This window comes from Halyomorpha halys, unplaced genomic scaffold (genome assembly GCF_000696795.3).
Source record: "Halyomorpha halys isolate HHAL.00 unplaced genomic scaffold, Hhal_1.1 Scaffold455.1, whole genome shotgun sequence".
NCBI classification, from domain to species: domain Eukaryota; kingdom Metazoa; phylum Arthropoda; class Insecta; order Hemiptera; family Pentatomidae; genus Halyomorpha; species Halyomorpha halys.
The window spans coordinates 945,302-971,196 of NW_027111717.1; the positions used below are offsets into that span (position 1 = coordinate 945,302).

At 31.2% G+C, this 25,895-nt stretch overlaps 2 protein-coding genes across 12 annotated transcripts in view; one reads left to right on the forward strand and one right to left on the reverse strand.

Annotated features, from left to right (window-relative positions):
• Window positions 1–17,555, reverse strand: part of LOC106682970 (facilitated trehalose transporter Tret1) — a 47,069-nt gene extending 29,514 nt beyond the window's left edge. Inside the window, exons 1-4 of one of the 4 annotated variants that reach the window (XR_010844021.1) lie at window positions 17,331–17,555; window positions 12,916–13,055; window positions 9,775–12,139; window positions 8,701–8,899 (exon numbers count right to left, since the gene is read on the reverse strand). Coding sequence is in view for 2 of the 4 variants with exons in the window: in XM_014424145.3 (XP_014279631.1) it covers window positions 9,775–9,847 (73 nt within the window). In the remaining 2 variants the exon portion in view is untranslated. Of the gene's footprint in view, window positions 1–4,420; window positions 4,440–4,534; window positions 4,681–8,700; window positions 8,900–9,774; window positions 12,140–12,915; window positions 13,056–17,330 lie in introns of those variants that run through there. The other 3 variants (XM_014424145.3, XM_014424146.2, XM_067049752.1) reach the window with 3 other exon arrangements.
• Window positions 1–25,895, forward strand: part of LOC106682966 (dystrophin) — a 616,519-nt gene that overhangs the window by 456,939 nt on the left and 133,685 nt on the right. The window lies entirely within an intron of this gene.

Sequence of the window (25,895 nt, forward strand, 5' to 3'; positions counted from 1 at the left end):
TATGTTATATTATATAGTGAATAATGATGGTTATAAATGTTTAAAAATAAAGATATAATATAAGCTGTTGAATATTTAGATGTCCTTGAAGATGGCTGGAATAGCAAAAACGTTAGAATAATAAGAAATAAAGTGTTGAGACAGTATTGGATACAATTTTTGGTTTTATTTAATAAACAAACTTATTTATTTCAACCAGATAACGATCCCAACACACACCGAAAAGAAAAACAAGCGAAGGGTATTTCCTACGCCTCCTCAGTCCCCTGATCTGAGCCAAATTAAGAATTTATGGGCTTTATTTTTCTTTGTAAAAAAAAAAGGTCGGATTTTTAAATGTTTAAATAGATGAGAACTGATAGTGAAGTTAAAGGCTGTATAGAACGAAATCGAAAACGAGGTGACTCAAAACCTGGTGGAGTCGATGCCTAGAAGATGCTATAGTAAATGCCAGGGGACTTCACACAAAATATTAAATATTCATCGATCATTAACATAATTTTCGTCAGTAAAACAGTAAAATATAAAAAAATTTTTTTTTATCTAAAGTGAACTATTTAAATTATATTAGTTCAGTAATATTCGGAAGTTCGTTTTAATTTCTATATAGATAGTTTATTTGTTTTTTTACTTTTTTTATACTTAATATATTATCTTATAAGGTTTTAGTTATAGACGGAGGATTTATATTTCCACTAAATTGTACCTTGGATATTAAGAACATAAAATATATATGACTGCTTTCCGGGATATATTAAGCTTTCTCCCGCACATTACCCCAACAAATCGTCTAGCCATGTTTTGATTTTAAGTGGATTGATGATTATTTTAATTTAGTTAGTTATTTTTGCATTTATGGAAAACAATAAAGAGGATATAATTTATTTAACAAAATAATACTCGCTAAAATATTATACTAACATGAAATAATTATTCTGGTATATTACATTGGAGGTCAAATTAGATGTAGAAATTACTTACTTTTGAATAATTGTTAGAATTTAAAAATTTAAAGAAACTGTGGAAAATTTGTTTTCTCTTAATCTATTCATTGATAAAATATTAGAAAAAAAGAAAACAAAACAAACATATACTAGAACCCTCTAAGGTTTCAATATGTTACAATATCATCAGGTTCCATCGGCATTCGTAATTCCTTTAAATAATTTACAATCATGAAAGAGAATAATTTTCACAATGCGTTCATATATTAGTGATACATACACACAAGTATAAATATGGCTGTCACATCAAATTTATTATTTTGTATTAATAGATATTCTAAACGTTCTATTATTATAAGCAATCTATTGTAAACTGCATTATGGTGTCATAATTATACAAGCACAAACATAAACGCACACAAGCATACATATTACCTTCATAACTATTTCAATGACCTGGAATTTTTCTGAAATGACGTAGGAGTGTTTGATTATTAATTAATTAATTCCATAAAATGTTTTGGGTAGATATCTTATTATTAGACTGTAAATGTATTTGTAATTTTGATGAAGTTTGTTATTTAAAATAATAAATTTTAAATACTTCTTAGTAATCAATTGTCATAAAAGCTTTTAGTAATCTAGTGGATAACGAATTTATTTATTTGTTTTTTTTTTACTTATTTTTAACTAATTTGTATGCATAATTTATTGTATCGGGTGATTGTATCGGTTTGGTTTGACGGGCAAAAGAAGGATCTGTGAAACATTATTTTCTTTTAATTAAAAATAGTAATATTTTTTTTATTGTAATGTTATGGCAATATATTCTATATTATTTAAGACACTTTCGATATAAATTAAAGTAAATTTTATAATATTGTTCATTTTGTTATTTATTTTTCTATTGACTTTTTTATTATGTGAGCCAAATATCATTTTATTTTATATAGACAGTTTTTTCTATAAGATAGAAGAAAACTTTTAGTTTTATGAAGCGGTTACTTGCAAGTACATCCCTTAATTATATTATTTTTCAATGTTTTAAACAAATTTTTTGGAAATTATTTTTTGAGAATTTAATATTTTACACAAGCAGAAGTTTGATCTTATGGTAGTAAAGATAGGGCTACTGATAGCATTACCGGATATGTTATCAGTTATATTTTTACATTAATAATGTTGCAAAGTTCAACTAGTATTCCTTCAAAATTATTCTCCTGTTTTTTTTATCAAGTGACATTTTATTTTAAGTAATTATTAATTCGTAAGGTTGTATATTACATGAGATTGTAAATAACCCACGATGAGTTTCTAATCTACAGAGATTGGATTTCGAGTGTTTGTTCAGTTGGGATTTTCTTGATTGGGTACCTCACTTTCTTAAATCCGATTCGTTCAATAAATCATTTTATATTCAGTAACCTATCGTAAATATTTTAAACTTTCTTAAATCAATTTATTATTTAGTTATTTATGATAAATTTATAGACTTTATCGAAGTTTCCTCATTAATAAATAATTCTAAAAAAAAATGACATTTAAAAACATTAAAAAAAGGGTATAGGTGTTTAAATGACTTATATGGTAAGCCTACGTTGGATTTTTATACTGAATAGCGTCTGCCAAGGACTCGTCAAACAGATAAAAATTTGAATTTTAGTCATGACTTATTCATTTTTCTTACTGAATGTCACGAGACCTCTGGGTTAAAACAGGAAAATATGTTTAAATTCTATTTATTTTGAAATTATAGTAAATGCATTATGAAAGAGAAATAGGTATATCATTTTATTTTTAACACAAACATATTACGTTCAAATTTAACTCTATAAATCGTACATAGACTAATGTTTTTTGTGTATTATTAATTATTGATAAAGTCAAATGCAAACTAGATCAGAGAGAGAGAGAGAGTATTAAAATTTTCGAAGCGATTTATTCTGTATTGGTTTAGGTTCAATTCAAACAAAAAAATATTGTTTATGTTATTCTTGGAAATTTACAAAGTGATACTATCAAAACAATTTAAAAGCACAAGCTAAATAGGCGTTTTTATCACATATTGTGGTAAAACATATAAAATTATTATTTTTTAAAAATTAATTTATAAGATTAAAATTCTTTATTATCATATTTCTCTGTTATTATTATTACTTTTACACTCGTTTTAAGATTCGTTAGAGCTCATTCAATATATTTTCATTTTTTCTTCATCCGAAACAATCTATGTGAAGTTTTGTAAATTAAAGATCAAAATAGTTTTTATTGTTGATTGTACTTCTTATATTAAAATTGATGATTAATTATTACCATTATATTGCTAATAGTACCAATGATATATTTATATTGATGTAAATCATATATATATATAATAAGGAAAGATGAACTTTTGGATTCTAATTAATTGATTAAGGCATCAATCGAAAACAGGAAACAATTATCGATAAACTCCTTTTTTATCAAATAACATTTAATTAATATTTTTTTTATTGTTCAGATTTCATATTTTTGTTTACTTGATTGATCGTTAAAGTTAAGGGAAACGTTAAAAACGGTAATTTCTTTTGAGATTTCATTGTATAGTCACTATAATTAGACGTTTTATATCTTGATGATTTGGAACGTTTTTGAAAAATAAACTTTATTAATCTAATAAAGTGCTTAATAAACTTTAAGCTAATTCCATAATTATATTAGTTCATTAATTAGGAAGTCTTAATTACTAAATCTTTATTGCTATTTTTTATTATCAATTGCTTTTAATATTATATATATATTTGAAATCCATTAATTATTAAGACCATGTTAATCAAACTGTTAATGATGTTTATTATCATTAAAAAATCATGAGGAATTAAGCTAGTTAAAACATTTAATAATGAAATAATTATTGGTCTATTGGCAATACAGGCCATTCATAAGTTTACCTTTTAAAGAAGTTAATAACAAAATAATTTCAATATGAAGTACACCTATTATTCTCTAACCTCTTTTTTAGTTTTTTATTTCAAGTTTAAATGTAGTATGGTGTAGTAATTGAACTTTATTTTAAATTAATTTTTATTTCATTTTCGTTTGTGTTTACGTAAAATCGTGTATGTATATATTTATTATAATAGATTTTTTTTTTTTTGGGGGGGGAGATAGGAAGGAGCTAGATTCCTATAATATTTTATATTCTGGACTTAACTGGAGTATCAAAAAAATTTTAATAGTGTTATTATTTTTTTTTTTTTTTTAATGATGTTCAATTATTCAACCATTGCATTTCGATAAAATATTGTAAGGAATTAAATAAAATTTTGCGTCATTGGGAGCTGAACCCTTTTTAAAAATATTCTAGAATTAAATAAGTAAAGAATTCCCTATGGTGCTGTAAATTTGTTATATTATTTAAATAATATATGCTGTACACATAATTATGTTATTAACTTTTTAAAAAAATAAATTTAATACTTTGTTTCGTTTCTTACATTTATTACTTCTTTTTTTTCTATTTGTGATTTTTTTTCGGATTTCGAGTTCATGTTAACTATTTTTTTCCGGTTTTGGCATGTCAAATTTTTAGTTAAATTGTATCATTTTACCGATCATGGCGATGCCGTACTGGTAAGCTATTGCCCTCTTGGGTACCTTTCTGTTGTCCATAATCCTCAAGCCGGTCACTGACTGACTGTTGGAGTGGACACTCCCACCACGTATTATTTCTCCCACTCTCACCACTACTACTACTCGATTGTCTCAGTGGAATTCTTCAATTTTTTTTTTTATATCCCCACTAACGTGTAGGGACTACAAGAACAGGTTTGGATCCAGGTACCTTAGTCAAAGGGCGTGTTTGTGTTGGAAGCTATGTCGTATTCGGAAACCTAATATATGAACACTGTGGATTGTTTGTGTTTGGTCCGCGATAGGCGATAAGCATAGATAGGGCACTACTGGTTTCGCCCACCACTTATTATTATACTTGAACCCCATTGGGTTGTAATATAATAGAAATAAACTTTTTTAAAAATACATTTGTTAAAAAAAAAATGCAAACAATTTTAAAAGTTTATTTCAATTATATTTAACACCTAAAAATTAGCTAATTAATATAATTAAGTAATGAATTAGGCCTTTTTGAATCGGTTTTTCATTTGTAACTTCCGCCCCGTGTTTTTCTAGCTTAATCGTTATGGCATAGCAAATAATACAACATTAAATTCTGCTTTGAATGAGCACCATTACTTATTGATTCGGCGAAGTTGTAAATAAAAAAAGCCGACTGATTTTTTTGTTTTTCAAAATTTATCCAAAGTTGAGGTATGGTAATATATATAAATCCAAATTTACCACAAAAAATATTTTCTGCCGATCCTGAAACGGTTAATTAGTTTCATAACGAAATGAGTTAGAAATTTCGTATTTCTTTAGGTTTTTCGCCTATAAGTCCTAATATGAATTCTTGTGAAAAAGGTACAAATAATAAAACGATTTAAAGAACATTAAATTATGTCACAAAAATATTATATATGATAATTTGGTCATGTGGTATGGTCGTAAACCTATTCTGTTTGTATTTGGTTCTATTGGAGCACAAGGAACAACCGGAGTTTTTGGTTTCCGAACGCATTATATGTTGTACTCGACGCATTATTTAATTTTTTTTTTAAATTTATTATACCATAACATTTTTATTAATATAGGATAATTGGCGAAAAATAACTAAAATATCTGTGAAGGGATTCCTGAGGTGGTAAGTAAGCCTCGCACTCATATACTAATTCGATTTATATGGAATTGAGAAGAGCTGAAGTTTCGGTTTTTTTAATTAAAATGTCTACACACACTCTACTGTCCTTTTTGTAATTAATAAAAATATATGCTTTTAGTTCTGTCCAAATTTCAACTTTAACTATTATTGAATAGTATGAATTAAAATAAGACCAGTAAAGATAATAAAATAATTCAAGTTATAGCATTGCGGTGTAATGTTGTACGGCATGTAAGGTTGTAGGGTTTAATAACTAGCGGATCCCTAAAATGTTAATAAACACTAAACCAACGGGTAAACGTCCGAGGGGTCGACCGAAACGTAGATGAGAGGATCGCGTTAAATCTAATTTAGTAGAATTGGATCTTGAGGGGCATCACTGGAAGGATGTATGTAGAGAGCGATTCGAACCTTCGGGTTCATTAGACCTTCATTATTATTATTATAGGTAATAAAATGAAATAAACAACTATCATAATGGCGGTTGTTAATAGTAAACACAATAGAACAAAAGCTTCGCTGTGTAACCGTTTTAACGAAAAACCGAACTTTTTCGACACACTAGTGGCGAACTGGGGAACGAAATAAAAATAGTTATAATAAAAAAAAAAACAGTTATGATATTCGTTTCAAACTATAGTTTATTCGTTTTGAAAGAAGAGCTTGTTATTAAAAGTTTGTCGTCCTTACTCCAACACCTAGAGCGGGGTGAATGTATAAGCGATTAAAACCGGAACAAACTGCATCTGAAGCAATTAAATTGTTTTATGCGGTGTTCTCAATATCTGATGGCTCCTATCGAAGACAATGCACTGACCAAACTTGACTTTATCTTTTGCATTGTAGAAGAGGCATTTATACGCAGCCGAACAAATATAATAACTTCGTGATATAGACTTATTAATAGTCAGTTATTTTTATGACCATTATTACAATATTGTTTTTTTTTTATTTCCCATTGGTTCAAAAATGTTGGTCAGTTTTAGTTCAATAGTTGCAAACGTGTACTAGTAAGTACATATTAAGTAATTTTTGATTGGTAAAATTATAATTGTTAAAAATAATACATAAAATATATAATACGAGGCGAAAAAATGTTCTTAATTCAATCTTGTTTTTGTATAATAAACAATTAGAGAAAAACATTTTCTCGTTCTACTTATTTGCTCTAATTTTTTTCTCTTTTTCCCCGTTTATTTTCCTTAGAAAATACTTTTAATAATATTAGAACTAAAGATCACTTTGTTATGTACCCAAATTTATTTAGTAGAGTTATATGCACCATGGAGATCGATTAAAAAATAAGAGAATTATCAATGCAGTAAAAAACACTCATCATTATCTAATATGCAAGAAATCCTCAAAAATATGAGAGAAAAAAAAGTAAGTTGCTATAACTAAAATTACTGCCCTAAAAATGAGGGTTAAATTGCATTTTGGAACAATATCAGCCTGATCTACTTTACTGGTTGTAGGTGTTTGGCTTAGCTTAAACAGCTTTTAAATTTTTTCATATTTGATTAAGTAGCTGAATTAACTGTTGGACTAGTTAACCATGAAATGGGTAACTCAGATTCTCTCGAATTGATCGCCGGAAGGCATTATTAAATTAAAATTGATAGTATTGGCGCCGGTTGTATTATTGATGGAATGGGGTGTGAAGTTAACGTACTCTTCTTAAATTGTAACTGCCTCGATATGATATTTTATATCATACAATACGGTATTGTGTTTCCATGGCAACCAGAAAGAACAGTTATTTAAGGTTATTAAAACTAATGAAATATTTTATGCAGTCCATTGAATTGATTAAGTGTGTGCTTTACAATGAAAGTGACCTTGATAGTTTTTATTGTACTTGTACTTAAAATTCTATGACCTGCGTTGTTGAGTTTAAGTTTAATACTTCTATTTGTGTACCATGCTTAGCACTTTGTATTTGGTTAAGATGGGTAACAATTAGAGGAGAGAATTATGTATAGTGTATAGAAGAAGGTTTTGAGTTGGTTATGCATAAACCGTTACGCTTTACTTTTATTAACGCCTTGAAACTTACTAGAGATTACTGTTTGCAACATGAAAAACACATTTCAACTAACAATAGAAACATAGAATGATCATATTGGTAAATCTTAATCTCTCCATTATACACTAAAGGTGTTAGTGATGAATGTGTAATATGTTATTATACTTACAAGCTATAAACACACATGTAAATTACAGTTTTAAAATTTGATTAATGAGTAGGGCATATAATTAAATGAACAATTCACGGTAATGACGGATACTCTCGTCTAGTTGTACAAAAAAGCATTATTTAGTATATATTAAAGCATTTAGCATATATATTAGTATTATTAAGTTATATTGAAATGAAAATAACCTATTTGAACGTCCATGGGAGTGAATTTAGGGAGGGACAACTATCTTTCGAAATGAGGGTTGTTTTATTTTCTTTACTCCACAATGAAGATTAAATGAATGGAATTATTGAGCTTTGCACTCAGAAACAGATTTGAATTAGACTTAGAAAAGGGTAAGACTGGGACTGCCCTACTTGAAATAAATAATAATGTATGCTTTTAGATCTGCTCAAAGTTCAATCCCATTTTATACTATTGATGTATATAAATTAAAATAAAACCAATTAGACTAAATGTAACTAATTTGGGAAAAAAATTGTTTATAGAGATAATAAAATAACTAATTAAATATATGTGTGTAGGAGACTTATAGTTTTAAATGATGAAATAGTAGAAAGGATGAACAATACCTTTAGGAAACTGAAATATTTGCTCTATCACAACCTACTTCAATGCCTTAGAAAAAATAATTTCAAATCAAAATCTACTCACGATACAGCAAATAAATAGTTTAATTCAATAAAACATTGCTAAATAGATACCTAATGTTTTAAATCACCTTAATTTTCTAGTAATCTTCATCTATGTCTAACCACTTTTTTGATATCCCATCAAATAAAGAGTGACAACACGGTAAGAATTAAAAGTTTATTCTCAGTCAATAAAACGCACACAAAAAAATCTTTCACAAGTTCGTACTTATTTTCTCTCGTCGATCTAACAAAAAAAACCTCGAAAGTAACCTCTCCATTTATCTCCTTCCTCCGTGTTGCCCTTGCAGTGTTGCCATCTCATAATATTCATAACCCATCCAACTATACGTATGTTATTTCCTGGAACATTTATTATATAAATAAGTTGTTTTGTTAAGAAAAACAAAACATGCAAATCGTATTATTTGAATTGAATAGTTTTTGGAATTAAAGTGATTAAAAAATTTAATGAATTATTATGACTATTAAAATTCCGATTGCACTCGTCATTAAACTTTTATTGATTTAAAATAGTTTTATTTATTTTTTTGTAAAAAGTACGCAATTTTTATGCAACGACTCGTAATACATGATTTCAGTAAATATTATTTTCTTTCTAATTTCGTTAACAATAAAAATTATGTTTAATACAACGGGGTTTTATAAGAAATTTTTTTTTTCTTGATTTAGTGTAAATAAAGGTTGGTTGAGTTTCGAACTCAATTTAATTGCGTTTATGAGCTACTTTTTCGATTTGAATTTTTTTTTTCTTGATATACCGTTTACAACACCACCAGATAAATTGTACGAACCAGCAACAATAAATGTCAATCATCCTGGAAAATAATTATTAATACAACCTCATGCCCTTGGAAGCAGGTTCACTACAATATCTTTATTGGATTAGTAGGTCTAAATTCGCCTTACGGAATTCATTAAAGGAATTACCTAACTTAAACAAATTAAGTTCTTAACTGTAATATCATTAATATTTGTCAATCCTATTTCTATTGAAGCATTTTATAATAAAATAACATTATCAAAGAAATAAATTTAATTAAAATAAAATAATTAATTGACAGCCGGGGCTGAAAATTATAATATTAATGTTTTGGTACTGGAGGTTCATTAAAGCACAGAATTGATTGAGTATACTAAAATATATTACTTCTAATTAGGCTATTAGTTTTAAAAAGAAACTAATTTCTATAAACATATGTTGAAAATTGACTTACCGAACATTCCGACGTAAAATTGAAAAGCCAAAGCCCTCTTGTTTGGCTTTCCCTTAGCTAAATCTGTGTTCATCTTCCTGTTTAAACTTCTTAACAATATTTATCCTATTCTTCATAAAACGTTTAACAATGAATCCGTCGGTTGTAGGTATCACGTATGTACTGTCAAAGTTTCACAGGTTACATTATTTCTTCTTTGAAATAGTAAATTAAAGTTAAATCCAGCTGTTATTTTTTTTTTCTCTAATCGGTTTACTTTTTTTTATGCGGTAAAACATGTTTTATTTGCATTTTATATTTATCTCATTCTTTTTCAGATTATTATATTTGAAAAAAATTTAGGCTGAAGATAGTTGTCCATATGAACTAGATTGGAAAAAGATAGTCAGGATAGCATTCAATAAAGGTATCGAATATATCAAACCTTGGTTAACAATAAATAGTTTTCTTTTACTATTTTGATACCTTTATTGACCGCCACTCCAACTATGTTTCTTCGAAAAAATAAATATACTATCATTCCTCCTTATCTGCTTATTTAATTTGAGTATTTCGCCTTCACCGACTGCTATATTACTATTTATTATATTTGAACCGATACCTTAAGCTGGAACTGTATAGTAAAACAGAGTACGTTCTTAATGGTCAGTATTGATCAGGAATACCTGAAAACGCTTCTACTTATAGTGTTAAGTATTTTGAAATTTTGCATTTTGACGTTTTAAAGATATTTACCTATTTAGGTAAAAATTGGTTTATTAGAACATTAGTATCGTTTAACATGTTATTTAAGTAGTTGTAGTATTCTGTTTTGGAAAATAAAATAAATTGATTTAATATTAGTTTTTTTCCTGATCTAATTTATTATTGATTCTTTCAATAGGTTTTTTATCGAAGCAGTTGGATGAAAAATCTTATATATCTTATTGTTATATATTTTCAATAGAGACCTTGCTTTGAATCAATTATATACAAAAATGTATATATTTCTTCATTTTTTACTTTTCTTATATAGTTCCAAGCAAACTTGGACGAGTGGTCAATGACTGTCTTAAAGTATGCTGAATCTCACCAAATGTTTTCCCCATCGTTTCGAAAACATACCAAAATACAAAAAACGTACATCCTGCAGAGGTTGCGCTGAAGAACATGTACATGTACCCTACGCCCCAATTGTCTGCAACTTCTCTAAACACCCTGTTCATGACGAATGAAGTCGCTGCGAGGATAATGGCAGATACGGAACTGGCGTAGCATTTGACATTCGTAGGGAACAGTTCTCCGACAAGGGTCGATGGTATAAAGCCTATTCCGAAAGAGTATGTACAGGCGAAAATCAACATACAACAATATGGAAGCCAATTCCATGAACTAACATCATATTCGTCGTGCTGTAAGAAATAAAATATTCCAGCAATAAGCTGAACTAAACTTGTGGACGCTGTGGAAACGAGGAGCAAATTCCGGCGACCCCAAGTGTCTACCAGTGGACTGACTAAGTAGTTGGCAATAACCAACAATATGGCGAATATTACCATGTAAGTTTCTCTGGAGAGGCCTCCTCCAGTTTCTGGAAGAGTAATGGTACTAAAAGCGAGAGTTGGACTTATACCGGAGGAGCGTTGGAATAGCGCTAACACGCTGATTATCATGGTGGCCCTCCTCATAGCTTTGGTTGTGAAAATATCGAAGAATCTTGCCCTATTCTCCATGTCTTTTTTGACTGTATTTTCTACTAGTTCTTGTTCAGCTTGTATCGATGGATCATCTTTGGCTCGTTTGCGGTATATTCTTAATGAGTTTATGCTTTTTTCTTTTTTTTCCTTCAAAGTTAAATAATAAAAACTTTCAGGGACAAATATAAACGTTATGATAAATATGATCGGGAGCACTAATGTACCAATGTTTACTGGAACATAATCATCTTCTATAAGGGCAGCTATGATGTAGATAAATATGACCCCCGTGTTGAGGGAGCCAATGAATATAGTGCTCAGGGCACCTCTGATCTGTACGTTGGCCACCTCGGCGATGTAGATAGGAACTACGGCGAAGGCCATTCCTTTTCCCATTCCGGCTAGCAGCCTCGCCACGTACAAGAACCAAACGGCGTTGGCACTGAAAGCAAAGGCACTGGCTCCAAAAAACGTGGCTGCTGCTATGTAGAGGACTATTTTCCTCCCGAATATATTCATCAAGAAGGATGCTGGTATTGGAGTGAGAATGTTTCCCAAATCCATGAGTGCTACGAGCCAACTGATTTCACTTCTTGAAGCTGTGCAGCAGTGCGTCCCTTTAAGTAATGATTTGATCTGGGCTGAAGGTCCAGCAAGCCATGCCCCTGCCGCCATAGCGCTCATACTCACTGAAACAAATAAATATTCTATATAAATAAAATCTAGAATGCCTAATGCATATATGGTATGTAGTAAAAAAAAAAAAAACATTAAACTTAATTAAATCAGTTGTTTTTGAAACGATACATGTGCATTTTTTATGATTTTGGATGAAACGCAAAATAACTATTTGTTCCTAAAATTTTAAAACATAATGATATACAACAAATTAGTAAGCAGCCAAACTGTTCATTATTCGTACCACGTTTTAACAATATTTATATCATTAGATGTTTAGTAAAATTATTTTAAGGCTTTTGTTGTTTTTGCAATAAACAAAATTCGGGTGCTTTTACTATTTTTTTATATAATTTTATTAGTGAGAATAATGATTAAAAAGTCGGATTATTGCCTATTTACAAACTTCATATTGACATCAAAATGGGGGCCAGTTCTGCTCTTGATTCCGAGCCAACGACGTAGACCATGAGCTTCCAAAAATCCTCCATCTTTTTCTCTAAATATTAATATTCATATTTTTAGTAGGTACTTTCCGCTTGTAGAGAATAAGGAAGAAAATTAAAATTAACGAAAAATTATTTTCAGAAGACTAGATTTGTTCATTTGGCAAACACCTTTCCCTCTTTGTTTTCCGAAGTGAAATTTTGATACCATAAACCATTATTTGATATTTTGAAATGTCATGGCTACTTGTCTCGTAAAGAAAAGAATCTCTAGTTGTAAGATTAGGGAAAACTAAGTTTGGCGTGAATGAGATACGTCTTAGGAATTGAAATTAACTTACCTGAGAAGCCTACGAACAACTGAAATATAAAAGCATTTGTGTTTGGCTTCTGCTTGGCTAATTTTTCCTTCTCGGGATTCATTTCGCTTTTTACAACACCAGTTCACTAAGTCTTCATAGCATGGTTAGTCACGGATGCGCTGTTAGGAGTTCAAATCATATGGGTCAGTCAATGTTATTTGACGTATTACATAATTATTTTATACTTAAAAATATTAAAGCAGCATAAAATCCAGCTGTTAAAAATATTAAAAAAAAAAATGTTATTTTTCCTTAATCAGTTATAACTTGGCACTTGATAAAATATATTTTATTTTAATTTCTAATAGAGGTGTGCAAGACAAGATCACTTCCAGAGTTAAATCTCTAACGGTCTCTCCATGTTTGGACAAGGTTTGAACAGTTTCACACCTTCTTTTACATTTACGTACTCAGTTATGGAATTCGTTTCCTCAAATCACATTGTTTTTCTGAGGTAGTTTACGATTGGGGTTTCATTTCGGACGCCCTTTTTTTATTAGTTAATATGATCTTGTTTATAACTGGAAATTAATAATACCCATTAGAATTCATCACATGCTTTATTATATAATATTTACACTAGATGGATTAGGGAGGTTATCAGGTACTCAGTGTTGCCCTAGTTTCTGCCCACTTATCTTAAGACTATAATGCTTTTTGTTACATGTTACATACTACACACTTCAACCACTCACTCACTTCTGCTCCTTTTTCTTCATTTCATCACAAAATCCTTGTAGCGAGTAGGTGGGCGACGTAAACGTTGAGGTAAAAGTAGCTAATACCTCTATTAGGTTCTGTCGGGATTTTCGCAACTGGACGCTTAGACTCTGAAGCTGGACATCTTGGAGTATTCTTGAACTTTGGATCTGGACTCCTTGGAATATCAAATGACTGGAATGGTCCAAATGTCACTTGCTTTTTAAGTTTGGGAACCAGTGTAGGTCTCAGTTGATTGATATGCCGCTTAATATATCGAATCGAAACCAGCAAGGCTTAGTATTGAATTGGCGACGAGTGCGCTATTTTCTTTATATTTCTCCAAATTGTCATACTTTTCTAATGCTTGTGTATAATTGAACTTGGGTTCTCTCTCCCACTTTGAAAGACCAGTAGGAATTTGAAGAGATATTTGAAGTCTGTGGCAAATATGGAAGAATTGCATCCAAAAGGATTCTCATCTGGCGATAAAGATACATTTCGGCTGGAGATTTTTCACAGGCAAGAGGAGTGCTCTGTATCGGAAAAGAATTTTCTGAATCTTTTCTTCAATGGAACAAGTCTCATTTGAAGCCAACTTTAGTCTGTTTTTTGAAGTTTGAACGTTACATTCAGCTAGACCATTTGTAGCAGAATGTCCCGGTGCTATGATCTTTTAGAAGATTCCAGAACAACTGCTAAGCAGTAAGGATGCGCGGTTTTTATGTCGGCCCACTTAAACTTAGCTTCCACAACGACTTGATAGAAGCGGTTTTCGTATAGGCCAGTATAGACCAAATGAATCCTTTCTCAATTATTTTGTGTAGAATCCCTAGGATGAACCAGAACTTTCAGAGGATTTGCGCAAGTCCGAGCACAACTAAACACTCGATATCTTTGTCAATATTCGGCCAATAGGCATATCAGCGGGCAAGCTGCTTCACTTTGGTAATTCTAAGATGCGTCTGGTGAAGCTCTAGAATAGAACACTGGAACGTAAACAGCTTAGAACATAAACTCTATCTTGCTGGAAAATAATGTTATCCACTAAAGTGTACTAGGAATCTGTAGCGTTCGTTAAGCCTGAGATCAGTCATGGTTTTCACAAGCTCCGGATCTGCAGCTGGTTTCTATTTGATAACAGCTGCTGTTATTGCAGAACTTGAAATATGGAAAAGTGTGTCCGCACTTAATTGGTTAACTTCATGACCAATGAGCGCGTCTTATGATGGCCTGGACTGTATGATTGAACCTCGAGAAAGGCAATCAACGTTTTGATTATCTTTCCCTTTCTTACATTTGACAACATAATTAATCCCTAAAAGGAATGATGCGTATCATAGAGTAAACGTGAAGATGTCAGTTGTGGAAGGAGTTCTCGGTGGTGGAAGATCCCGGACAATGGCTCATTATCCGTGACAAGTTCAAAATGTTTTCCTTATAGATAATAATAGAAATGAACTACACCGAAAATTATAGCAAGTGCCTCTCCATCAAGCTGGCAATAGTTAGTCACAGAAACTGTTAGTAACCTTGATGCGTAGGCTATCGGCCTTTCTGTACCTTCTATTCAGCGGCATTCCTATTAGGCTAGCATCTGTTATCTTAACAAGTGGAATGCTGGATCAAATGGAATAAGAACGCGATGACCACAAAGTTCAGCTTTGGGTTTCTAGAACGCTGCCTCACAGTTAGGCGTCCCTAGCCAACATTTTTTTCTCAACAGACACTGGAGAGGATGCAAAATCGTAGAAAAATCTGGCACTAATCTTGGAAGGAAACGTCTGACGTCATCAATGTTTGACAGGCGTGGCTTGTCTTAAATACTTGTGGTTTGTTTGAATTACTGCAACCTTTATAGGAGATTTGCTCAGTTTATTGTAATCCACAATATGTCCTAAATATTCTATTTTTTATTCTAAGAACAAGCATTTATTCTTGTTCAAGTGAAGTTCATATTGAGAAAGTAGCTGGAGGCATATTAGAAGATTTCGAATGCACTCCTCCCTGGATGCACCTTGTACAATGATGTCATCGAAATACAATTCTGTATTTTGAAGCCTTTTTAGAATTTGGTACAATATTCGGTTGAATTCGTTTTTATTCCAAAACTAAGCGATGCAAACGAAAAGTGCCCCTGAGTGTAGAAATTGTCAAATCATACTGCTGTCATCGCTGACTTTTAGGTGCATATAAGATTTGAATAGATAAAGTTTGAAAAAATATCTGGAATTTCAGAGACTGTTTAGAATATCATCAATGCGTCGAATGTGATGATTCCTCTTAACCAACCGTTCATTTACTATGCATTTGTAATCCACACAAAGATCCACTCAATCTGTCGCAGGAACTGGTAAAATGATCCCGCCAGCCATCAGGTCATCTAATTCTTTGTCAGCTCGGTCTCTGAAGGCATATGGGATAAGGAAAGTTGCGTTCCTTGGTGAAAACTGGCTTGACTTCTTCTCTGAGTTGAAGATTAACTTAGAATACTGGAATAAAAAAAAGATTGGCGAATAATCAGAAATTATGTCAATTAATTGCATTACATTGGTATTTGAATCTGTTATTTGGTGCCTCTGCTCTGTATCCAGTTGTTGAAGTTCGATAACTAGATTCCGAATCCATTGAGTCCTAGTAACGCGTAGGCTGAATGATGTTTCCCGAATACGATCGGAATGCAATATTTGATGTTTCCAAAGGAATATTTGAAGTCAGCTGATGGAATTCTGGTTCGGACAATAGCAAATATTTAGCCCCAGAATCGACTTCAAACTTTGCTTGAAGGCTTGCCATTGAGTTGGACTCTAAGTATGTATATGTTACTCTTGGCCATTTCAAACAAGTCGACGATGGGAATGATCTTGAGACCATAACTGGGGCCTCACGCGTCTTGAGATACAGGCATTGCCTCGAGAGTGTTGGTAGTGCTCGAATCAGTTTTCTTTCTTGATTCTCGAATTAGAGTTGAGATGCAGACTTTTGCACAATCTCCAGTTTTTGAACAGGACCTACATTTCAATTTTTTATTATCCACTCTGCAGTCTTGTATTCTGTGATTGTTTCGCCCACATCTAATGCAGAGGTTGTCTATGCCTAGGGCTTGATAGTCGGGACGATAATTTCTGATTCGAGGTAATCTTGAATTTGTACGATTTCTCGAACAATTTCTAGAACGAGTTTTTGTAAGAGCAACGGCTTTTTTTAAATATTTCATCTTTAAAATTTGCTCACGTAGCCAATTATCACGCAAACCACGAATGTTTGCATTGCTAACAGTTAGCAGTTATCAGCTATACATATTACAGACAGTTCGCATTCATTCTTGACAAGTCTTGTTGTAGTTTTGAAACAAATTCTGAAATTGTTCCTCCATCTTTTTGAAAAATATTTAGAAAACAGTGCTGAGCTATTAACACTTTTTTTGGAATAAGCAAGCATTTTTTTAAATGCATCAATGAGCTCATCTTGTGATAGGATCTTTACTGGTTTTGCTGGACCTAAAAATGCTGGCAATTTATTGTAATGCACGCATCCAATGCTAAAACACAGAAGCTCTGCAATCTAGGTTTTATCTTCAAAACTTTTCATTATCTACTGATTCACAAATCGTTCAAGATAACAGGGAAATGTTTCTTTATTAGTAAAAAAAATTTCAAAAGGTGGAACACTCGAAACATTAACTGTACACATACCTGTTTTTATGGGAGGCTGAAATTTTGAAGCTATTTCATCAGTCATTGCTTTTTGTGATTATTGAATTGCAGCCTGAAGTAATTTAAAATTGCTTAGTATTCATTGTAAATGAAAATTATAATTCTTCTAAAAAAAACAACTTATAATTCTTCTTAAAAAGAAAGTCACTAGAAACTGAGAATTGAAAATTAGAAGAAAAAAAACTTTCTGTCACCTCGTCGCCAACTAAATTGATCATGTTTATAACTGGAAAATTAATAATAATTATTAGAATTTATCACATGCTTTATTATATAATAACTGGATTAGGGAGGTTATCTGGTACTCAGTGTTGCCATATTAGTTTTTTTTATTTATACTTTTTTTCATGTGTTATTTATTTATTTTTACAAAAAAAGCTGTATTGAATTTACTATTTGATAACTAAGGAGTTGGTAGGTATTTCTTCTGTTTTTATTTTTCGTGATACCTTAATCTTTACTTTTTTTTACATTGGTTCATTTCTCATAAGTATGCTCATTTAGTTTTTCAATTTTATTATTATAACATTATTTTGTTTCCTGAATTATACTAATAATGTATAGAAGCTCCTAAACTTTTCTAAAACTGAACTTTTGATTGGAAGTGGCCGTTACAGGCATCAACAGTAATCATTACATCTACAATTACAAGTTTCAGTTGCACAACAATCACACTAAGTTAGTCTTTAAAACATCCAAAATAAGTAGTTTGAAAACAATAACACTGAGGTAATTGTAAGGAACAGTTAAAATTACAATTGCGTGCACTTTAACTCATTTGCGAATTCAATTTATTTCAACGTATTTCTTAAACAAGAAATCCTAAGTTAAAATAAATCAATAGAACAGCGTCCGATCATAAAATCAATTTATATTCATTCTCAGCTTTTTCGAAAATATATAAAGAAATCATGATATATTAATAATTTTATACTCCAACGCTCCGCAAACTGGACATCATTATCATATTTTGGGGCCATTCTAAAACAATTTTTTTTCATTTATGTATTTTTAATTACAATTATTTGCAATTTTATTATAAATACTTGGTATTCTAGGGAAAAAGTAACATTTATATAAAAATGCAATAGGTAATTGCAATTAATTTGGCTCAGCTTATATTTGTGGTCTCACAATTACAATTATATAAGTTGTAATTGTAAGTAACTGCAATTACAATTTATTATTATTGTATTTCTGCAAATCAAAATTACTGTAATTACATTTTGTCAAATCGGACAAATACCAATGGCTCAATTTTAAAAGCCTCCCGCGCTGTACATTCCGCCCTCCAAGACGATACGACGTCCACCAGTGGAGTGGGATGTTCAGTATCCAAACTGGTGATCTCTCATAAAGATAGAATATTTTCTATTAAAATGTTTGGTTCGAAGTTAATGATGGTACATGGTAACTTGGCAATTATAACGAAAGCATTATTTTTACGGATCACACTTAACATGTTTCAGTTTATGTAGAATTTTCATTATTCTTGAATTGATAAATCGTTGTAATTAAGTCTTGAGTTGCAAAACATGAAGCTAAGTCTCTTGAGAACAACTACCGTTGAAGAAGAAACGCTTAAGCTACTGAGTTGGTGCTTTGAATATTTTTTCATCAACAAGAAGAAAATTTTTTTTTCGGCCTAGACTCCCGATTGGAGTCCTATACTGCCTAACCATGGTTGGGGGTCAATGTTCTTCATTTTGTGGGACCGCCACTCATTGAAAAAAAAAGTCAACGTCCCAGGCCGGATTCGAACCAGCACCCCCAATAGACATCAAATTGGTAAAGACTATGTCATAACCACTGAGCTATAGGCGGTCCAGAAGAAAAGTTAATAACTGTAATGAATTTGCTCTGTCACCATGAAGGCTCTTTGCTAGCCGACTCTGAACTGAACTATAGGACATACTATTTTGTTTCGTTGAAGTCTTATGACTAGAAAAACACTGCATTATAATCCAAATGACTTATCTTATTTTTTATGTTTCTCTGAGTGATGAAAACCTTAAATCTAGGTCGAAACGTCGGCACAGACAAGTAGTTTTTGTTTATTTGCGGACCGCACCCCCTGCTTCTGCAGATAATTATTTATTCCTTATTTATTATTTATTGTTCGGGAGCAGTCCTGGAAAACACTCAGTCTCTTAATTGGTTGAAAAACATGGTGGTTGACCGTGGTCTTGAACAGATCATCTTCTGGGGCCGCATCGTAGCCCAGCGACGATTTAATGCGCCAACTTTGACTAGCTTTTACCGACATTTGAAAGACTTTAAGTGTTTTTATTTTACTCTTCTTTTATCATAAAGTTGAAGCTTGAAATATTAAAATATGTCGAACCATATGCTAATAATATGATCCAGAGAATAGTTTCCAACTTCACATATGGTTACTGAAAAAAATTCTTATTAAGTATGAAATAATTTTCTAAAATCACTTTGTTTATTAGGTCATATTTATTTACTAATATAAGCTGGATTTTCACTTTTCACCAAATTGCTGAAATAGTCGAATTTTAAATTTTGATATGCCAAATATTAAATGTATAATAAGCTTTAAACCATGACATTGTGAAATTCGGCCATATCTACTACTATAGGAAAATAAATTAGAAAAACTTAATCATGTAAATATATTTGTAAGGCATTTAGTTGGTATAACTTATAGACAAATCTGAGTCAAAGAGGCCTAGTGTGAAATCGTATGTGATTGGTAGTAAGCAAATCCTAAAATTAAATTTAAAAATCAATCAAAAAAAAAGTAAAACGAAAGAAAAAATAAACAAAAATTTTATTCTTCTATCCTGCTTTCAGGTCAAATATTGAATGCACAACATTGCTTAGTTTATTTATTTTTACCTTGGATGTTTCCTGGATATAGCATGCCCACTTCAAAATATATAATTTAATAACATCATCATCATCATCATCATAATCAATCCTCTTGAACCGCATTAAGCAGTGTGAAGAGGAAGTTTATAGTGCCTTCTCCAGCTCTGTCGGTCTTCTGCAAGTCCTTTTACTGCATGTTCCTATTGTAACGATAAAGATGAATCTGTAGATACGCTCTTTATTTGTCAAAACAACAATATTTACACTTGAACGTAGAACAAAACATTCATAATTATTATCAACTTCAGACAATGAAAAGAAACCACCTAATTCATCATAACTAATTATTAGTAATTGATCATATGGCGAGAGGTTTCAAATGGGTTTGCCACTGAAACAAATGTAAAATAATGAAACATTAAATGAATTAAAGAGGCGAGGGGTGGAAAAGAAAAGTGGCCGTTCTCAGATCAACATTTCTTCCTATTTTGACATACTATTCATAAGCAAAATGTTTTTATTTTTTTCTGGAAAACTATAAATCAACGTTTTGTGATTATATATTTCAAATAACCTGAAAACTACTACTCCTATGAAAAAACAAATAACAAGTTCAATAAAAATTTTTTAACTTCAATAAAAAGTGAGAACAAGTAAAGAAATGTAAACATGACATGATTTCCTTTATGAAATTTAAATTTTGACTGATTATGAGGTTTAAAGTACATGAATATGGGACAGAGGTCCCGAAACTACAATATGTTAATTTAAAATAAATTACATTCAAATTGGAAGTTTTTATATAACCGTTTTGTCAAAAAAACAAAACAAAAAAAAAACGAGAATTCGACATTTTGTAAATTTATTTTGCTTATATCATGAAAACTACTTCTCCTACGACAAAAACTAATAATAGATTTTTTTAGGATGTTTAACAAACTTTAGTTTGATGCCTAACAAGCATGTGTACATCTAATAGTTCCTGAGATATAGCCGTCATAAGAAAACCGTTATGTAAAAAAAAACGAGAAATCGACATTTTGTGAATTTATTTTGCTAATATCATTAAAACTGCTACTCCTACGAAAAACCTAATAATAGCTTTTTTTAAAGAACGTTTAACTAGCTTTAGTTCGATGTTTTGCTTAACTTTAGAATTGAAAATGCCACCTCGTAAAATCGATTTTACACATTTTTTCACTTTCTAAAAAAAAGAGAAAAAAAAAAAAGCTCCATCGATTTTAAATAAATTAAATCATTTTTAATAACAGCTAGGTTGTATCCCTATTCACATCGTTAAATGCCGAATTATCAAAACATGTTCCTCGTAAGTACTTTTAATTTTGTTTATTTGAAATAGTTAAACTTTTGTGTTGTGAAAAATACAAAATATAGGAATATGGATAGTTAACTAAAGGAGAAAAATAGAGAAAGAGATTGGAACATCGGGAACAGGCAAGTGTGTCTGATCTTCCTGATGGTTGTCATATACACACGGCTTTATACTTATTTTTTCTTAAATTGTTGTGTTCTTTTTAAAAAGGAAGTTGGTATTCGTTATTCGCACTTCGATAAACCCTGTAATACCAATTTTCGTAGCGTTATAAAAACAAAAATATATGTATTTTTAGTGGTAACTGAAAGTTATGGGATTCGCCGTGCCAAGTTCATTTTATATATTCGGTTGTGCACATTGAGTTGAAGGAGTGTGATGATAGGCATTCACTGTACATTTAGCATTTTTTCTTTTCAACCCTTCGCAAATTCATAAACTACTGAAAGATGTTTCATTATGCGGACTTGGTACCAGAAATGTACAAAAAAATATAGAAGGAACAAATGGAGACTTTTTAAGAGCGAAGTAAATTAAAAAAGTTGTCCAACAGCCCGTGTCAAAAGAGAGAGAGGTTAAATATTTGATAAGTTGGCCAAAGAGGGTGGTGGAGTTTGTTATGGCTCTGGTTTACACTTGCTTCTGAAAGAGGCCGAAGAATTCGATTATAAGGCTTGGAATGCCCAGGGCTCACTACCTTGGCGAGGGGTCCTCTTTAAGCCTCTTTCCAATCCGAAAATCGATTTAAACTCTGGCCCCGTCCCGAGAACAGGGTCTTTTTTCTAAAGCTGTTTTAGAGAATTTGATTTGGACTAGGAACCTTATTTATACGGTTTAAGGGCACCTGACAAGAGGAGTTTCTCTTCTATAGGCTTGGCAGTTTTTGCATCAGTAATAGTGACACGACCGACTATGACTGTCTACCCCCTGACTTAACGCAGTATGTTCGTCAGTTGATAGTTTCTCCAAAATTGATTAATCACTTACTTACGAGACTGGTACGTTATATATGAACCTTCCAACACTCCTTTCAAAATTTAATTTTATGGGAAAGATGATGATTTTCATTATACAGGGATGTTGTCGCAGTGGGGGCTCAAAAATTGAACCGTCCGCGATATAAATCTATGCATATAAATATGACTGGAAAAGTGAAAATATCATAATAAACAAAATTGAAATTTAAAGGAAACAGATATCCTTAATAAACAGATGTTTAAAAATAATTGGATAAATTTAAAACTAATGTAAAAATAAAAATAGAACATAGAAATAATCAGAAGTACGTTTCTATCTTCTGTTGTCCTCGTTGAATGCTGTTGAGCCTTCGGGTCTTCGGCGGATAAAAGTCTACTTCACAGACCAGATTCGTGCCGGCGCCGCTGCAGTTACGAGGTTGCTAACTCCCTCGGCTACAGATAGCCCAATAATGGGATCAACCATACTTACTTTGATGGATCCTATGTAACAGTAATACGGTACTCAAAAGCTCCATAGCTATACGTTCCAATTCATCTATTTTCTTTAATATTAATTCCGTCTTATGTTTGTTAACGGATTAAAATACTGTGGCATTCATGTTCGTGTAGAGATAAGAGCTAACCTTGCTTTTTTATGAGATAATGACTGACCTGTTTTTCGTAGTCATAAAAATCTATGTTTTCCATCGTAAAATAATTAACAATTTAATCAGTCGAATCCACGAATCGGAGTAAATAATTTGTTTGAAATTTAAACTTTATTTTTTTTTAAATTTTTGCATACTTGTTTCTGACCTAAAGTCTTGGGCGTTTGACAACCCAATCAGGACTTATCCAGACTTGGACAAGACTTTATCTAGATTAGTCCAAGTACTCAAAAAATAATACCGAACCAACTGAATATAAAGCCCACTTTTCTCGTCTTCTTGCATGTACAAACATGCAACAGAATCCTTTATAATCTATCTATACAGACGGATCAAAATGAGACCAATCAGTAGCATCTTCCTTTGTAACCAATTATTCAACGTACAAAATTAAACTCCGCAAAGCAGTAGCAATTCCCCGACAACAAACCCGAAAAAGTTCTGCAATCCATTTCTGTCTTAACATTTTAAAAAATCTGGATATATCTGTACACTTATATGTCGCTCCCGGGACGGCGCAAAACAATTTCAACTCCATCAGAAATGAGCAACCCCCTGGAAAAGGAAATGGATATCAATAGTTTTAGAACGAAAGTCCAAGGTGTAAATTAAAAATTCTTTAAATTTATTCATACATAATTAAAGGACGTCAAACCCTGGGGGTACCTCCTACCGAAATTATAGAGAGGAGGTATTGCCTTGGTTTAGAATAGGTCACACGAGGCTCTCTCACTAATATTTTCTCAAAGCGCCGCAAAAATGTAAATATTGCAAAAACAATTTTACAATTAGGTATATCTTCGAGGAATGCCCATGTTTCACGTCGCACCCCAATAGCTGGGGATTAAACCCAAATATTTCAAAAACCCTTAGAAACGAACATAAAACTGTGGATTTGGTTTTTTGATTTTTGAAATAAGATGATTTTGTCACAAATATAGCATCAAACAGAGGATATTAATAATATTAAAACAAATCTAAGCAATAAGAAATTAATGGGGTTGATGACCCATAATGTTTAACGCCACTAAACGAAAACAAACCTGTTGGTTGCCTACAGATGGCAATTGAAAACAAAAAATATGATCATCTGACCTTAATCAGGTTCAATAGCTTTTTTAAGTAGTTACTTTACGTTTAAGTAAACTACAAAGAAAGCCACGTTGGTTCGATAGGGTGCGGACCAAATCAATTATACAGAATTACTTCAAAACCAACGCAACTGATAACCTCGTTTGAAAACATTTTCCATATTGAACGGAAACAAATGTGGCTGTCGTATGTTCCTCCCAATTGAGGTTTTAACTTCAGGAACATCTAAATACATAAAGATATGTAGGTTGCTACATAAGGTTTATTCACTAAAAGAAAATGAAAAATCTAAATTATATTTATTTTGATGAACTAAAAGTAAAGCAAATATTTGCATAAAGATCAGCATACAATGAAACTAAATCATAACCTAAATAAAATTTATAAATTCCACATTAGTAAAAATAGAACAAATATAGAAAATTAATGATGTTATGTCAATATACATAATAGTCAATTGAATAATTGAAATAGAAAACTAGAAATAGAAATGTCTTATCTGTGAGTGGCGTCAAACTAGGAAGGACTCCAAAACTGCAACTAATGATCTTTGTAAATACATCCTGAAGATGAATACAGGGGCGATGATGGACACAATGACACTTTACAGCAATGTGCTATGCAGAGTATTGCAGAAGGAATGAACTAGTTCTTGGTGATGATCTCATTACGAGATGATTGCACAAACATTGTTTTTTGTTTTAATTAAAACATTAGTTTTAGGCGCAGTTTGATTCTCTTAATTATATAGTAACTATACTATATACTATTAAAAAAATCTGATACTTCTTTATGACGAAATTTTGAGTAAAGAATTTACAAATAAGTGAAAAAGATAATTTTTTATTTTTCTTACATTTTTTTATCCTGAGGATTGAAGGTAGTTAGTGTAGGTGAATTAGTTGGCCTTAACTGTGATCTCTCTACCTTAATCGATTAATGATTCATTAATTATTAATTATACGCTTTGTGTAATTCCGGTAGTACATGGCGGTCGGAACACGACTTAATTGCTGTCAATCTATTAATTGTGAGCGTTGTATTTATTGCTTTGATCGAAATAGGGCCTCCAATTAAAATAATAGGCCTAACATAGTTCATAATTACTTTGTTAAAGAATCATACATTAAAATCCACTCCGGTACCATAATAATTGTTATTGTCTATATGAACTATTTTAAAAGTTATTAATTGTTTTAATTTAATTGTTATTGTCTATATGAACTATATAAAAAACTAATGAATTCCAGGCGTAAAGCATAATAATAATAATAGTTATTTCAGCAAATATCATGAAATCTACTACTCCTATGAAGATAAACGTCATAAGCAACTTAATAGCATATAAAAATAGCTTTAATGTGAGTGACATCTATTCGTCTCATGATTCCTGAGGTATAAATTTCCCGCAATAAATTCAATAACTGCTGATTTTTCAGTACATGTTTTATAACATGTTGCTTTTTTTTAAAAAAACAACTGTTGATTGGAAACTATTGGACGTAAATAGCTCTACAAGGGCTTATGTAACTCTGCATCAATTAAGTAACTTACTTTTTTTTTCCATCGAGCTCTTGAACTAGAAGTGCACATGCAACCTATAAACATGTTGGATTTGCTTTTTTTTTCTTTTTAATCTAGAATGTAATATTACATA